At 47.4% G+C, this 16,825-nt stretch overlaps 1 protein-coding gene across 1 annotated transcript in view; it reads right to left on the bottom strand.

The window, feature by feature from the left end:
• Positions 1 to 16,825, bottom strand: part of prim2 (DNA primase subunit 2) — a 62,532-nt gene that overhangs the window by 41,387 nt on the left and 4,320 nt on the right. Inside the window, exons 4-7 of the mRNA XM_056292071.1 lie at positions 15,403 to 15,497; positions 15,176 to 15,296; positions 12,004 to 12,099; positions 2,507 to 2,644 (exon numbers count right to left, since the gene is read on the bottom strand). Coding sequence (XP_056148046.1) covers positions 2,507 to 2,644; positions 12,004 to 12,099; positions 15,176 to 15,296; positions 15,403 to 15,497 — 450 coding nt within the window. The remainder of the gene's footprint in view (positions 1 to 2,506; positions 2,645 to 12,003; positions 12,100 to 15,175; positions 15,297 to 15,402; positions 15,498 to 16,825) is intronic.

Raw genomic sequence — 16,825 nt, 5'->3', positions numbered from 1 at the left:
CGATTCACCTGACCTACATGTCTTTGGACTGTGGGAGGAAACCGGAGCACCCAGAGGAAATCCACCGCAGAAACGGGAAGAACATGCAAACTCCACACAGAGGACGACCCGGGACGACCCCCAAGGTTGGACTACCCCGGAGCTCGAACCCAGGACTTTCTTGCTGTGAGGCAACCGCGCTAACCACTGCGCCACCGTGCCACCCAACAACTTTTCAAAAGCATCAAAAGTAAACTTGTCCATTCTGTACTGCAGCCCTTATAACATGTTAATCGTCACAATACATCCGACACACAACCCCCTTTTTCTCCCCAATTGTACTTGGCCAATTACCCCACTCTTCTGAGTCATCCCAGTCGCTGCTCCACCCCCTCTGCTAACCCAGGGAGGGCTGCAGACTACCACATGCCTCCTCCCATACATGTGGAGTCGCCAGCCGCTTCTTTTCACCTGACAGTGAGGAGTTTCACCAGGGGGATGTAGCATATGGGAGGATCACACTATTCCCCCCAGTTCCCCCTCCCCCCTGAACAGGCGCTCTGACCGACCAGAGGAGGCGCTAGTGCAGCGACCAGGACACATACCCACATCCGGCTTCCCACCCGCAGACACAGTCAAATGTGTCTGTAGGGATGTCCGACCAAGCCGGAGGTAACACGGGGATTCGAACTGGCGATCTCCGTATTGGTAGGCAACAGAATAGACCACTACGCTACCCGGACGCCCTCAATTACGTCTTCTTAAATTCATCCGAGACTCACGGGTGTTCATCCGATGGCAAGGTGAAGACTTCTTGTTCTTGCTTTGGTAGGTGCACACAGGTGGTTGCAGTGGTGATTAACAAACTTACTTAAAAAGATGGACGTTTGAACTAAACTAATAAGATGAACTTTTCTTAACTTGGGCAAATGGTGCCACAACAGACAGTGCGTCTTGGCAAGTGGAGTGCTTTCAAAAGAATCTCCAATATGTACATAGATTGAGTTAAAATAAAAGAAGTTGAATGGTGGCCACCAGGTTGCATTATATGTGTTATAATCTGGCACATTTTATTATTTCCTCACCTTCATAATTCAAGCTTGTCAGTTTCTGTGTACTAGGAGGGAAACACATTTAGGACTGGATACACTCACACAGCAGACATGCCTCTGTCATACTCCCCTTCCATAAACTACCACTTCTGAGTTAGTGAACTTTGGTTTTCTCAGTACGAGCTAGGTAAGCATGAGACTTGGAGCCCAACACATCATGTTCCCCAACTGTCAGGGCACTCACAGCAATGTAGCACTATCTGGACAGATTCTGTGCTGAAATCTCTACAATCCCGCCTGTGGGGCCAATAAGCACTTACTGGTTTGCTCGAGTCTTACCCTCAAGACTATATTTACATCATGCACACAAACATGCTTTTTCTTACCTCAACCTTTAACGTCTTCTGAGGCCATCTCAGAGCAACAGATAGACTAGTCAGAGTGGCACTTCAACAGGGGATATATATAGGGCTGTCACGATCAGGAAAGTATAGTTGACGATTAACTGTCATACAAATAATCGTGATTAACGATTTAATTGTCTCTTTTCTTTTTGGCTTCCCCCCCCCCCCTTTTACTCCCCAATTGTACTTGGCCAATTACCCTATTTTCTGAGCCGTCCCGGTCACTGCTCCATACCCCGCTGCAATCCCCCGAATTGAACAGCTGCATTTCTTTGCCTATATACGACGTCACACTGTTAACGTGCAACATCTGTTACTGTCACGTTTATATTTAGACACTTGTCCGAAAGCTTCAGGAGCAGCCAATTGCTGGGATGGAACTGCGGCGGTGGCTGTTTTTCCAAGTTCAGCAAATTGGGTGGGGTGATGGCTCCGTAGATGTTTTTTTTTATTTTATTTGTGGTATTAGCGCATTTGACTGCCACCTTTTGCTGCAAATGTGACAAACCGTCTCCTCCAAGTTACTGAGCTCTCCTTTCTCATTTGGCTTAAAACCAAGATGTGCCCACAGCACCGCTGTGGCGTTTGGCTTTGCGACTACGTCCATGATGTTAGCACATGCTCGTCGAAAATTATAGAACAAGCATCTGAAGTTAAACAGTTTGTTGGCGCTAATTCTCCTCTCATGTCCCAGGGGCGCAACAAGATGACGCCATTAAAAGAGTGCCAGTCAAACAACAAACGCTGGAAATAGTGATGGAAACATAACATTTCTGTTAGTTTCCTCTTGCCGTTTTTATACAAATGAATGGAAATGATTCTAATGATTATGCAAAATGATCGCGGTCAGGTCAAATAATTGCGATCAGGCAATTATGTAATAACTGTGACAGCCCTAGCTATCTATATACAAAACCAAATCATATACCCATTTACACATACAGATGCAAAGAACATCATAATGGTTTAGTGTTGGAGAATCAAAATTCTCAAAAAACTGAACCATGAATTATACTGTAGGTCAGTAGTTATCGGTCACAGGTATCATAATAGAAAGACGTGGCCACTTACCGCAAGAGCTTTGGACAGCCTTATGCGGAAGTCATTGAGAACGATGGTGACGATGTCTTGGTGAGGGATGTAAACATAGCCTGCTTTGAGGTACACTTTCCTGGAGCGCACTAGATCCAGGGCGTCCTGAAATGGAACCTTTAAAGATGGAACAGCAGTGAGACATAGGATTAGAACAATCTATTTACTTCAATAGAAATTCACGTTGCCATTCAACAAGTCTGCACAGCAGTTTGGTTCTCAATCATATCAACCACATTTTGTTGGTAACAACGATGGGCCCGAGACAAATTTAAAAGTAATACAACAAACACTGATTTTTCTTTCAGTTATCATCTTGCCCCCTCATTTAATTGATCGAACCACTGAGTATCTGTACTGGCTACGAGCCAGTTATTATTCTCTCACTTGCTTTAATATGCTTAAGGAATTTCAACACTGTCCATCCATCCACCCATTATCCAAACTGCTTTTCCTGCTCTCAGGGTCGCGGGAGGCTGGAGCCTATCCCAGCAGTCACTGGGCGGCAGGTGGGGAGACACCCTGGAAAGGCTGCCAGTCCATCACAAGGCTGACACACACACACACACCTAGGGACAATTTAGTACGGCCGATTCACCTGACCTACATGTGTTTGGACTGTGGGAGGAAATCGGAGTCCCCGGAGGAAACCCACACAGACACGGGGAGAACATGCAAACTCCACACAGAGGACGACCCCCAAGGTCGGACTACCCTGGGGCTTCTTGCTGTGAGGCGACCGCGCTAACCACTGCACCACCGTGCCGCCATTTCAACACCGTGTATGGTCAAAATACAAAAACTGAACTGTGTTCCCGTTTGCTCTTTCAATGTTAATTCTGTGTTCATATGTTAGAAGTTAGAATAAGCCCACTTCAAAGAACAACAATTAATTTATCTTAGCAAACATTTTGTTGTGCCAAAAAAAGAAAACAAGGTTGCCCTGGGTTTTAGGCCAAGTACTCAACACAGCAGAGAAATTCTCGAAATCTGACAGGGCACAAGAATGAAATCTTCCTTCACTTTGCTTATGTTTGACTTAATTTCCTCGGTAGCGAAGATGCTCAGAATTTCATATCATAAAGCTGGGGAAGTTTAATCTGGATACCAAACAGCCAGATTTTCAATTTTACGGAGGTCGGAAGCTTGTGAGAGTGACAGACTTAAGGGAGAGCTGGGAACTAAGGCGGGCAGTATTCAATTCTGTGCCAGCAGGGTTACGTGGGGCCAGAGGCAGGGGCCTTAACCACTACTCCATCTCTGGTCAATTTAATTTCAGCCTAAATGAAACCGACTCACTGACTACGTTTCGCCAGGGATATTTTACAATGAGAGGAATGGAGAATAATGGAAGGAATTTACTTTAGGTCTGTAATCTATATCATATCATAAATATATTATAATTATATCATCTTATAAATCCATATATATAACTTTACAATCCTGTTTCAATGTTATATCCTTCTTTCACTCAGTCTTGTGACTAATAGTTTTTTTTTGTCTACATGATGATGCTGGTAGCATGGCTCGGGTCCTGGGCTGTTACGGTGGTGTCGGGACACTGCTTGGCATCCTCCTCATCATATTCTTCATAAATTTTATAATTCCATTATAATTCTGTTAACCTCTTTCAATGTTGTAATCTGTAAATTGTGTAAACACATCCATTGCACCTTGACCATCTTGGGAGAGAGATCCTCCTCTGTTGCTCTCCCTGAGGTTTCTTCCTGTTTTTTTCTCCCTGTTGAAGGTTTTTAGGGAGTTGTTCCTTATCCGATATGAGGGTCTAAGTACAGGATGTTGTGTTGCTGTAAAGCTCCCTGAGGCAAATTTGTAAATAAAATAAATAATATATATAACTAAATAATAAAACTGACTTGACTATATTAGTATAGATGTGGTGAGTAGAGGATAATTTTGTTAAAAACAACTTGGGAAATTATCGAAAAATTACATAGATGTGTTATGTATGCTGTACCATGACAACGTTCTCAGACATATTCTCATAGATGGATAACACCTAGAAGCTCTGCCAGGATATGAAATATGCAGCAAACATATATAACTGAGGTATTCTGAAATCAATTGGAGAAATAATATGTTGTGGCAGGATGAGGAAAAACACAGGAGACGAAGGCGAGTTTGAACTTTATTCCTCAGCTCCAAAACCAAACTGAAACAGGAACAACCCTGCACCAGAGAGCCCGGGAACGTAAACCACACCCCCAGCTCACAGCCCTGCTGGGTGAGAGGCATAGCCCCTAGTGTCCGCCACACAGCCTCCCCCCCACCCCCAGAAGGGACTCCTGGAAAGAAAATCAGTTTCTCACTGGAGGCTTAAGCAGCCTGCCATAACGGCTGCGCCGTCCCTCAGCCGAGACGGTAGGTGAAACACAGTTCAATGCCGGCTGAGAAGCAGAATGCTGAACCCGTGAAGACACTGCCGGGGTCCTGTAAGGAGGGCGACCCCGACGGGGAAACTAGGCCGGAAACACAACTTCACCTGCCACCCTGTGCGCTGGTTTAAGCCTATCAAACGTGACATGCTCTCTGCGCCCACCCTCATCCAGCACAAAACCCTTAGGACCCATCTCAAGAACCCGAAATGGGCCATCGTATGGGGGTTGGAGGGGTAGGCGGTGAGCATCATGCCGTGCAAAAACAAAACGAGCCGACACGAGCTCCGCAGGTACGAACGACCGCGGAAAACAGTGGTGAACGGGGCCTGGAACCCGAGTGCTGTCGGACAAAAAAGGATAAACGGCCGGACGGGGTCGAGGAGCGGAACTCCCAGGCAAAAATTCCCCAGGGACGCGGAGCGGCTGACTGAGCACCAGCTCAGCGGGCGAAGCGTCGAGGTCCTCCTTAGGAGCCGAACGCAACCCGAGCATAACCCAAGGTAAATGGTCCACCCAGTTACCATCCGAGAACGCAGCGCGCAGCGCTGCCTTGAGCGACCGGTGAAAACGTTCACACAAGCCGTTAGCCTGAGGGTGGTACGTGGTAGTGCGGTGTACCTGCACACCCAGGGATCGCGCAAGTGCCGACCAGAGCTCTGACACGAACTGGGGGCCCCTGTCTGAGGTGATATCTGACGGAGTGCCGAAACGGGCGACCCAGGAGGAAAGAAACGCGCGTGCAACATCCGAGGATGTTGTGGAGGACAGAGGGACAGCCTCTGGCCACCAGGTGGTCCGATCTACCATTGTGAGCAGGTGCGTAAAACCCTGTGAAGAAGGTAGAGGACCCACCAAGTCCACATGCACGTGGTCAAAACGTCGGGCTGGGATCGGAAACGGTTCAAGGGGCGACTTAGAGTGCTGGTGGACCTTAGCGCGCTGGCACGCCACACATGCAGCCGCCCACCCCTTGACGTCCTTGCAGAGGCCAGGCCAGACGAACTTGGAACCGGCAAACTTCACCGACGCCCGAACTCCAGGGTGCTAGGGGGAGTGAATCGATTCGAAAACTCGACGGCGCCAGGCCACTGGAACAACAGGGCGGGGACGGCCGGTGGAGACATCACAGAGGAGGGCAGGACTGCCTTCCCGCATCACAGCGTCCTCTAGCTTGAGGCCGGTACGCGTTGACCTAAGGGCAAGGACGTCCGGGTCGCTGGGCTGGTCGGCAGCCACAGTGGAGAAATCCACACCGAGGTGCACAGGACACACAAGCACACGCGACAGACAATCAGCAACAGGGTTGGACTTCCCGGCCACATGCTGACTGTCCGTTGTGAACTCAGAGATGGCCGCCAGGTGGCACTGCTGACGAGCAGACCACGGCTCAGTCACCTTGGACATGGCGAAAGTCAGCGGTTTATGATCCACATAAGCCGTGAATGAACGACCCTCCAGCAGGAAGCGGAATTGACGGGTTGCAAGGTGCAGTGCCAGCAACTCCCGGTCAAAAACGCTGTACTTGCGCTCGCTATCTCGCAGTTTGTGGCTAAAAAATGCGAGTGGCTGCCACGCATTCGCCACACGCTGTTCAACCACAGCCCCCACGGCTATGTCAGACGCGTCGGTTGTTAAAGCTACGGATGCCGTGGGTGTGGGATGGGCGAGGAGGGCAGCGTTAGCCAGGGCGCACTTAGCTCCGTCAAAGGCCTGGACCCGTTCGGGAGTCCAGTCGACAGGGTCGTTAGCCTTCTTAAGCCGCAGGGCTTCGTAAAGTGGCTGAAGGAGGTGGGCAGCGCGAGGGAGGAAATGATTATAAAAATTCACCATTCCCAAGAATTCCTGCAATGCCTTAACAGAGACCGGGCGGGGAAATTCCGCCACCGCTTGCACCTTAGAAGGCAACGGGACCGCGCCTTACGGCGAAATGCAGTGACCCAAGAAGTTAATCACCGGCAGTCCAAACTGACACTTGACTGGGTTGACTATCAGGCCGTGTTCGTCCAGACAACGGAAAACCTGTTTCAGGTGCGCCAGGTGCTCTTCAGCTGACGGACTGGCCACTAATATGTCGTCGAGATAAACGAACACGAAAGCAAGGTCACGCAACACCGAGTCCATCAGCCTCTGAAAGGTTTGCGCTGCCCCCTTCAATCCAAAAGGCATGCGCATGAACTCAAAAAGCCCAAACGGGGTGATCACTGCGGTCTTGGGCACGTCCTCTGCGCGCACGGGAACCTGATGATAGCCGCGCACCAGGTCCACCTTAGAGAAGATAGTGGTACCTGCCAGGCGTATGGAAAAGTCCTGTATGTGTGGGATGGGATAGCGGTCATTGGCGGAGACGTTGTTCAGGCGGCGAAAGTCGCTGCAAGGCCGCCACGCCCCATCCGCCTTGGGCACCATGTGAAGCGGCGAGGCCCACGGGCTGTTGGAACGCCTAACTATACCCAGACACTCCATGATGGCGAACTCCTCCTTAGCTGTAGCCCATTTTACTGCATCGAGGCGCCGCACGCGTGCAAAAACCAGCGGTCCCACAGTGGGAATGAAATGTTGTACCCCGTGTTTAGTAACCGCGGTGGAAAAGGCAGGTGTAGTCACCGATGGCAGCAAACGTTGAAAAACATCACCTAATGCTAAAAAGTTAGCGTGTGTTAACGGCCCGGCTCCCCGTCTCGCACAGAAAAGTGGCGAAAGACACAGCATCAATTAAACGGTGGTTTGCAACATCAACAAGCAGACCATTAGCACACAGATAATCCGCGCCAATAATAGGAACGGTAATGGAGGCGACTACAAAGTCCCACTCGAAATGGCGCCCGTGGAAACAAACAGTCACCAACCTTGTGCCAAACGTCGCAATGGACGAAATAATGCAAATAATGCCGTTAGCTGCACTCAACTGTGGGCCGCTGCCTTCGGCTGACATGTCTGTCTTAGCAGGAGGGAGTAGGCTCTTTTGCGAGCCTGAGTCCACCAGAAACCGTCTTCCTGACATCAAGTCCGTAATGAAGAGCAGCTCACTATGTCCGCCAGCGCCCACAGCTGCTACTGAGCGCTGCCCTGGAGTTTCCCGGCGCCTCAAACGTGCACGGAGGGACGCAGAGCCTCGCCTTGCCGCCGAACCGCTGGTGGAAGAAACAGAGGCCGCTCCCGCGCCGTCTCCGCACAGTCACTCCAGCCACCACTGCCGAGTCCGCGTCCTCCGACGCCGGCTGCAGAGGCTCCGATGCCACACTCTGCACAGAGAACCGTCTGGTAGCCAGCAGGACCCGATTGGCCTCCTCAGCCAAACCTCGGCAGTCACCAGCGGCCAGACACGGGGAGTTAGCCAAAGCCGCACGCACAGGAGACGGGAGCTGGTGCAGGAAAACGTGCGGGAAAAGGAAGCCACCTTCGTCCGAGCCTAGCAGCGACAGCATATTGTCCATGAGATCCACAGCCGTCCCGTCGCCCAAACCGGATAGGGAAAGGATCCTATCTGCCCTCTCTGCAGCAGATAGGCTGTACCTCCGCAGCAGAAGATGATTGAGGGCCACGTATTTACCGTGTTGCGGGGGGGGCAACAGCTGCATGGCCCGGCGTGTGGACTGCTGGTCCAGCGCAGCAACGACCAAATAGTATCTGGAGTCGTCCGCGGACATTCCACGCAGGTGGATTAGCACCTCAACGTGCTGGAACCATGAAGTTGGGTCGCTCTGCCAGAACTCTGGGAGCTTCACAGCCGTGGCGAGAACGGCCGGCTGTGAGAGTTGGGGCGGCGTGGCCGAAGTGGGTTCACACTCTTCTTCTGTTCCAAACATGTTCAATTCGGGGTCACCAATGTGGCAGGATGAGGAAAAACACAGGAGACGAAGGCGAGTTTTAACTTTATTCCTCAGCTCCAAAACCAAACTGAAACAGGAACCACCCTGCACCAGAGAGCCCGGGAACATAAACCACGCCCTCAGCTCACAGCCCTGCTGGGTGAGAGGCATAGCCCCTAGTGTCCGCCACAATGTACCGTTTTATTACATTTTTACTGCCATATAAATGTTTACCACCATAAAAGTCTTAATATTCTAAAGACAAAGAGTAAAGAAGAGTATTACATGGCTTCTTTCTCAAATCCTTTTTCTCCCCAATTGTACTCGGCCAATTACCCCACTCTTCCGAGCCGTCCCCTCTCTGTTCCACCCCTTCTGCTGATCCGGGGAGGGCTGCAAACTACCACATGCCTCCTCCAATACATGTGGAGTCGCCAGCCACTTCTTTTCACCTGACAGTGAGGAGTTTCACCAGGGGGACGCAGCGCGTGGGAAGATCACGCTATTCCCCCCAGTCCCCCCCTCCCCTAACAGGCGCCCCGACCGATCAGAGGAGAAGCTAGTGCAGCGACCAGGACACATACCCACATCTGGCTTCCCACTCTCAGACATGGCCAATTGTGTCTGCGGGGACGCCCGACCAAGCCGGAGGTAACACGGGGATTCAAACCGGGATCTCCATGTTAGTAGGCAACGGAATAGACCGCTACGCTACCCGGACGCCCTTTCTCAAATACTTTTAGAGAAAGGGCCTCGCTTGAGAAAGGGCCTAACCTAGACTCCTTATCTAAAGTAACGAGACTAGGTTATATGGCTAGACCGCAACTACATTTATTAAACGGCTATTTTGACATTGGTTTTGTGAACAGTTGATGATGTAATAGGAAACTGTTTGGGCTGATTCATTTTGAAAAAGCAACAGCCAATGGGGAAACTCCAACTCGCCCGCCCGCCCAATGGGGAAACTCCATCACTCACTCAAGGACAACTGCATGTTTTGGCTGGCCTTGCTGTTGCGGTCCAGCCAAAAATTGTTAAGGCAAGGGAAAACACGTGTGCATGAAGTGGAGACTGCACAGTCAATTCAATGGTTATACCTGTAACTGCATAAACACAAAAGGGGGGAAAAAAAGTAAAAACGAAAACTGGGTAAGGTCACCTGGAGTACCACAGAGTTAATTTTGAAAAGCCTTAAAGCAATTCTAACCTTCACAGATCTCATCTGTTTTTCCTATGACTTCAGACAGTGCAGTCGAAATTTAGCAGCATGGCGCTTCATCCAAAAGGTGTAAATAAGAGAGCTAAACTTCTCGTGAGGATGTGAACTGAGAGCAGAATTGTGCAGCTCCTCTTGACATTGGATGGAAAACAGAATTTGTTAAAGTAGGCTGGGCAACCAAACAGTTATATGGGAACATTTTTCAGGCTTTTGTAAAGGTAACTACAATGAAATTAAGCTCATTATTAAAATAGTTTAAACATCTTATGAATGCAGAGTGGAGCTTTATTCATTGCTTTTAGAGCAGACCGTCTTTTAAGAGGAACACTGATTAAACTGTTAAAGATCCAAAGGAATAAATACCATGTCCAAACCATATTGACTTCATATGGCCTATAAAACCTCTTCGGATTTTTCGGTTAAAAGGAGTTGAACTGAAGTTTGTTTTTTTTTTGGGGGGGGGGGTCCCCCCTTTTTCTCCCCAATTGTACTTGGCCAATTACCCCACTCTTCCGAGCCATTCCGGTCGCTGCTCCACCCTGTCTGTTGATCCGGGGAGGGCTGCAGACTACCACATGCCTCCTCCGATACATGTGGAGTCGCCAGCGCCTTCTTTTCACCTGACAGTGAGGAGTTTCACCAGGGGGACGTAATGCGTGAAAGGATCACACTATTCCCCCCAGTTCCCTCTCCCCCCCCGAACAGGCGCCCCGACTGACCAGAGGCACTAGTGCAGCGACCAGGACACATACCCACATCCGGCTTCCCACCCGCAGACACGACCAATTGTGTCTGTTGGGACGCCCGACCAAGCCAGAGGTAACACGGGGATTCAAACTGGTGATCCCTGTGCTGGTAGGCAACGGAATAGACCTCCACGCTATCTGGACGCCCCTCTGAATTGAAGTTTTTAACTCACTGACCCTCTAAACTCTTGTGTTAATGTATTGTTGTCTCCCTGTTCTCCATGTATATAGTGTATTATGTCAAGTCAAGTTTATTTGTGTAGCTCAAAATCCCAGGGTAGTCCCAACGGGCTTTAACAATCACTACAACATACGACAATATACGACATACACTACCGTTCAAAAGTTTGGGATCACCCAAACAATTTTGTGTTTTCCATGAAAAGTCACACTTATTCACCACCATATGTTGTGAAATGAATAGAAAATAGAGTCAAGACATTGACAAGGTTAGAAATAATGATTTGTATTTGAAATAAGATTTTTTTTACATCAAACTTTGCTTTCGTCAAAGAATCCTCCATTTGCAGCAATTACAGCATTGCAGACCTTTGGCATTCTAGCTGTTAATTTGTTGAGGTAATCTGGAGAAATTGCACCCCACGCTTCCAGAAGCAGCTCCCACAAGTTGGATTGGTTGGATGGGCACTTCTTTGAGCAGATTGAGTTTCTGGAGCATCACATTTGTGGGGTCAATTAAACGCTCAAAATGGCCAGAAAAAGAGAACTTTCATCTGAAACTCGACAGTCTATTCTTGTTCTTAGAAATGAAGGCTATTCCATGCGAGAAATTGCTAAGAAATTGAAGATTTCCTACACCGGTGTGTACTACTCCCTTCAGAGGACAGCACAAACAGGCTCTAACAGGTACTATTTAATGAAGATGCCAGTTGGGGACCTGTGAGGCGTCTGTTTCTCATACTAGAGACTCTAATGTACTTATCTTCTTGCTCAGTTGTGCAACGCGGCCTCCCACTTCTTTTTCTACTCTGGTTAGAGCCTGTTTGTGCTGTCCTCTGAAGTGAATAAGTGTGACTTTTCATGGAAAACACGAAATTGTTTGGGTGATCCCAAACTTTTGAACGGTGGTGTACGTCGACATATGTGACCGTGTGTGTGTGTGTGTGTGTGTGTGTGAGAGGCTCTGTACAAAGGGTGAAAACAAATGTCTTGTAGGACAATAAAGTAATTATCCATCTATTCATCTGTTCAAAACTGAATGAAGAAGGAAACATTCAAGGAAAAAAAAAATGTTTCTGTAGAGAAAGTGTGTGACAACGAAGTGAAGAAACGACAAACTCACTTTGTAGAAGTCTTGGTCCTCAACCGTGACTCCGCTGACAGTGTAGCTGGAGCTCACCAGTTTATCCTGCAGAGCCCTCTTTTCCCCGTCACTAATCTGAAAGGTTATTGACAAAAGCAAAAGAGTTTAGCTGGGGGGGGGGGGCACAAAAACGGAGCTGGGTATCAGTGTGTATACATAAAGGTTTGACACCAAGGCAAGGGAAAAACTTGGGGCGTCGTTTTTGCCAAGCAAGATCACGTACTGTTGGCTGCACCAGTTTCATATTCCATTTTTATTTGAGATACTGAAAACCAAGCTTTCTAAATAAAAACTAATGAGGTGAGGCTAAAATAAAACTGATGTGTAAGTAAAATATAAAATGATGGAGTCACTAAGTATTAGTGATTAAAACTGTTACTGTTTTGTATTTGTCTACATTTAGTGAAGACTTAGCTTTACATTATTTTTACTTTTTTGAAATGGAAGCTCAGGCAAGGCAGAGTAAGTAAAAAAATAATGATTAAAAAATAAACAACTGAAGAGATGTTGAGGACAGATGAGTTTAAGTGTCATCTCTTTACTTGAAAATGATTGAACTTCAAGGCTGTTGTGAAAGAAAGCAGGATAGTGAATGGTTTTTTATAAGTATGTTCCAAAGCGCAAATATTATGAAGATGGCGAACACAGACTAGAGCTCCTTTCACAATGAGCATTTTTCTGCAGCGTTTGGCTGTCAATACTGTGCAAATAAAAAAAAAACATTTAGACAACCAACTTTTCAAACATTTAATTTCAAGGAAAACTTCTTTCACGCCCATTGAAAGCAAACCATACGGCATTTGAATAACCTGTTTAATGACAACTACAGCAGTTGTACACCTCTACCCCCTGCCACTACTGCACTCTTACTGAATATGGCCCCCCTTTTCTCCGCAATTACCCCACTCTTCCGAGCCGTCCCAGTCGCTGCTCCACCCCCTCTGCTGATCCGGGGAGGGCTGCAGACTACCACATGCCTCCTCCCTTACATGTGGAGTCGCCAGCCACTTTTCTCCTGACAGTGAAGAGTTTCACCAGGGAGAGGTAGCGCATGGGAGGATCCCCCCCGAGCAGGTGCCCCAACCGACCAGAGGAGGTGCTAGTGCAGTGACCAGGACACATACCCACATGCTGCTTCCCACCCGCAGACACGGCCAATTGTGTCTGTAGGGACGCCCGACCAAGCCGGAGGTAACATGGGGATTCGAACCAGTGATCTCCATGTTGGTAGGCAATGGAATAGACTGCTACGCTACCCGGACGCCCTACTTTTAAATTTTATACTGACCACAAACAGAATACACTATCCAAATGCAGTGAGCACATCCATCAGTAGCTCAGATGTACGTCGGCCTCTCCTCAGGCACTGAGCAGCTGCAGACAGTACTACACACAGTTCACCTCAAACCATTCTGAGCAAACCAACAAGGAAAAACGTGACCCTCTTATTTTCCTTCCAAGAGGTTCTATTCCGAACATATGGCGCAAATGTTATTGAGTTGAACAAATTAAGTTCCATTTACACTCAAAATAAGCAGACGGTAAAATTTTGGCTGCTTTCCACAGAAAATACTGTCATTTAGGGGCCATCTCAAAGCCGTTACCCCAAGATACCAGGAGGAAAATATTAAGCTTGTGAAGACAAAAAACTTTTTTCTATACAAGACTCTAGCCTCGCAAATTTCTGAAACTACATTTATCAAAATTAAAGAAAAAAAAGGCAGTAATGCGACCTATCTTAGACTCCACAAATGTTCATTGCTCAGTTTAACAAGGAAGAACTGATTGCCAAAGCCGTGTGCCTTTAAAACTTCTCTAACTTACCAAATCTAGAATAATCAAATGCAAAGGTCTTTACAATGATAACTGGGGGAAAAAAACAAAAAAACAGCCAAGACCTCCAATCACACCTCTTTCATATTTTAAAATCTTCAGTCATTACAGGCAAATAAGGTGATTTACAGATACTATTACCGCAGATATTGTTTACTATGATTAAAGAGCGCCATCTGGTGGAATATATTCAAAATGTGACTTTAGAGGCTGTGACCAGCTGCACAAAACGTCCTGGAATGAGCAGATATGACAGTAACAGGGTTCAATAATATATATTAGCACTCCAAGAAGTGTGCAGGAAAAGATGTACAAACATGAGTACACCATCCATCCATTATCCAAACCACTCAGGGTCACAGGGGTGCTGGAGCCTATCCCAGCAGTCGTTGGGCGGCAGGCGGGGAGACACCCTGGACAGGCCGCCAGGCCATCACTCACACACACACACACACACACACACACACACACACACACACACACACACACACACACACACTCACTCACTCACTCACTCACTCACTCACTCACTCACTCACTCACTCACTCACTCACTCACTCACTCACTCACTCACTCACACTCACACACACACACACACACACACACACACACACACACACACACACAATGTAGTACGGCCGATTCACCTGACCTACGTGTCTTTGGACTGTGGGAGGAAACCGGAGCACCTGGAGGAAACCCACACAGTCACGGGGAGAACATGCAAACTCCACACAGAGGGCGACCCGGAACGACCCCACTACCCCGGGGCTCGCACCCAGGACCTTCCTGCTGTGAGGCGACCGTGCTAACCACTGCGCCACTGTGCCGCCTCCATCCCAAACATCTGTGACATAAATAAGTGGACCCTTTTCCATAGTTGCAATGTACAGGAAAGTGTTTCAGAAGCTTTAACTTGAAACACACCTTCAAACTGCCAGTTTTGTTAACAGAAGAAGTGAATGTCGCCCCTTTGCCCACGAATTCAAACCTACCATGACTACTTGGCATGCATTTTTACTTAAGCTCTAAACAACTAATATTATAACTTTGAATTAAGACTGGTTTCAATTTTTCTTTATATATGCAGCTTATATTTCAGATAACTGTTGATACAGGTTGGCTGCAACAAATAAATAACATCTCTACTATTTGAACTACAATGCCCTGGTGATCCAAGTCAGAAAAAACAGCAAACAGTCCAGCTGTGGTGAGGAACAGGCTCTTAGTCTGCACTCAATAACATCTTGGTTCAGGCTGCACGGGGGGAGGTCATTAAAAACAGACAAGATGCTGAAACAATATGAAAAGCCTTACCGTATAATACTGCAGGTTATTTCGGAGCAGAAATTCACTTTTACATTTTGCAGACAGGTAATGGAAGTGGTAGCGGAAGAGGTCAACCTCCTGCTGTATAAACCATCGCCTGAGATCCTCTCTAAGATAACATTTGAAAAAGAAATGTTTAGTTCAGCTGTTAGACGCCGAGTCAGCTTTTACAGACTGTATTTGTTAAAATAAATCGACATGAGCTATGTGCTTACGTCTGGCAATAAGCGAGCCTTAGAATGAAGTGGGATATGTGGTCCTTTCTCCGTTTCTCATGTTCACTTGGTCCACTTGGAGGTTTTCTATCATCCTTTTTAGGTTTTGAGAGTAAATGTACGTTAGTGACTTTGTTTTTCCATTTCTCACTACAGTTTTTCTGTATATATTTTTGCAGCAGTGGTGGGAATTTCACTTTTGGCTGTAAATACATCCCTGATATGGTTCCAGCTTTGGTCCTGTTGGAAGATGCCATGTTAAAACTGATTTGGTGATAATGCATTATGAGAAGTGTTCACTTCAAATAATGCCTAATACTTTGCTGTACTTTGATGGCAAATGGTTAATTTTTTAAATGTTTATTTTACATTTTCTCATACGGTACCAACCCAAAAGTTTGGACATACCTGATTGAATGTTTTTCAAAATCTTGAATTCCTTTCCAAAACTTTTTTTTTTTTTGGATTTTACCCCCTTTTTCTCCCCAGTTGTATCCGGCCAATTACCCCACTCTTCAGAGCTGTCCCGGTCACTGCTCCACCCCCTTGCCGATCCGGGGAGGGCTGCAAACTACCACATGCCTCCTCCAATACATGTGGAGTCACCAGCCGCTTCTTTTCACCTGACAGTGAGGAGTTTCACCAGGGGGGCGTAGCGCGTGGGAGGATCACGCTATTCCCCCCAGTCCCCCCCCCCGAACAGATGTCCTGACTGACCAGAGGAGACGCTAGCGCAGCGACCAGGACACATACCCACATCTGGTTTCCCACCAGCAGACACGGCCAATTGTGTCTGTAGGGACGCCTGACCAAGCCGGAGGTAACACGGGGATTCGAACCGACGATCCGTGTTGGTAGGCAACGGAATAGACCACCACGCCACCTGGACGCCCTTCCGAAAAAATTTTAAATTAAAACTTTTTTTTTTTTAAAACTTTCAAAATGCCCCCCACCCCAACAAGCTTTGTCATTTAGCACTTCAGTAAAATTCAGTGAAAACTCTACTATGAGTAGATGTGTCCAAACTTTTAACTGGTACAAGATATGAGGTAATTTGCTTGCTTTGAGAAACAGTGGTAGTAGTAATAGTAGTTAGCGTAAAGCATTTTGTAACACTTGAGAAAAGTGCTATATAAATGAAGTTATCATTATTATATGAATTTTCATTCTGACCCAACACAACACCAGTTCATTCCACCTTCTTAATGTCTTTCAGCCAGACAGAGGAGGACTACTCAGTGGAGCCAGCTGGTGGAGTGTTAGGTTGGCAACGTATGCATATACATGGCACTCCGGGGCACATAATTTGGCACCACTGATATAAAGAAAAACTGTACTATGAGACTCTGGCCTTGTTATTCAGCAAGACACACAGGTTAGTACTGGATTTGCAAAGTCAACACTCATGCTTGGTCTTACAGTT

Source organism: Lampris incognitus, chromosome 13, assembly GCF_029633865.1.
Source record: "Lampris incognitus isolate fLamInc1 chromosome 13, fLamInc1.hap2, whole genome shotgun sequence".
NCBI lineage: Eukaryota > Metazoa > Chordata > Actinopteri > Lampriformes > Lampridae > Lampris > Lampris incognitus.
Note: the sequence above shows the minus strand (reverse complement) of the source record. Positions and strands in the feature narration are given on the sequence as shown.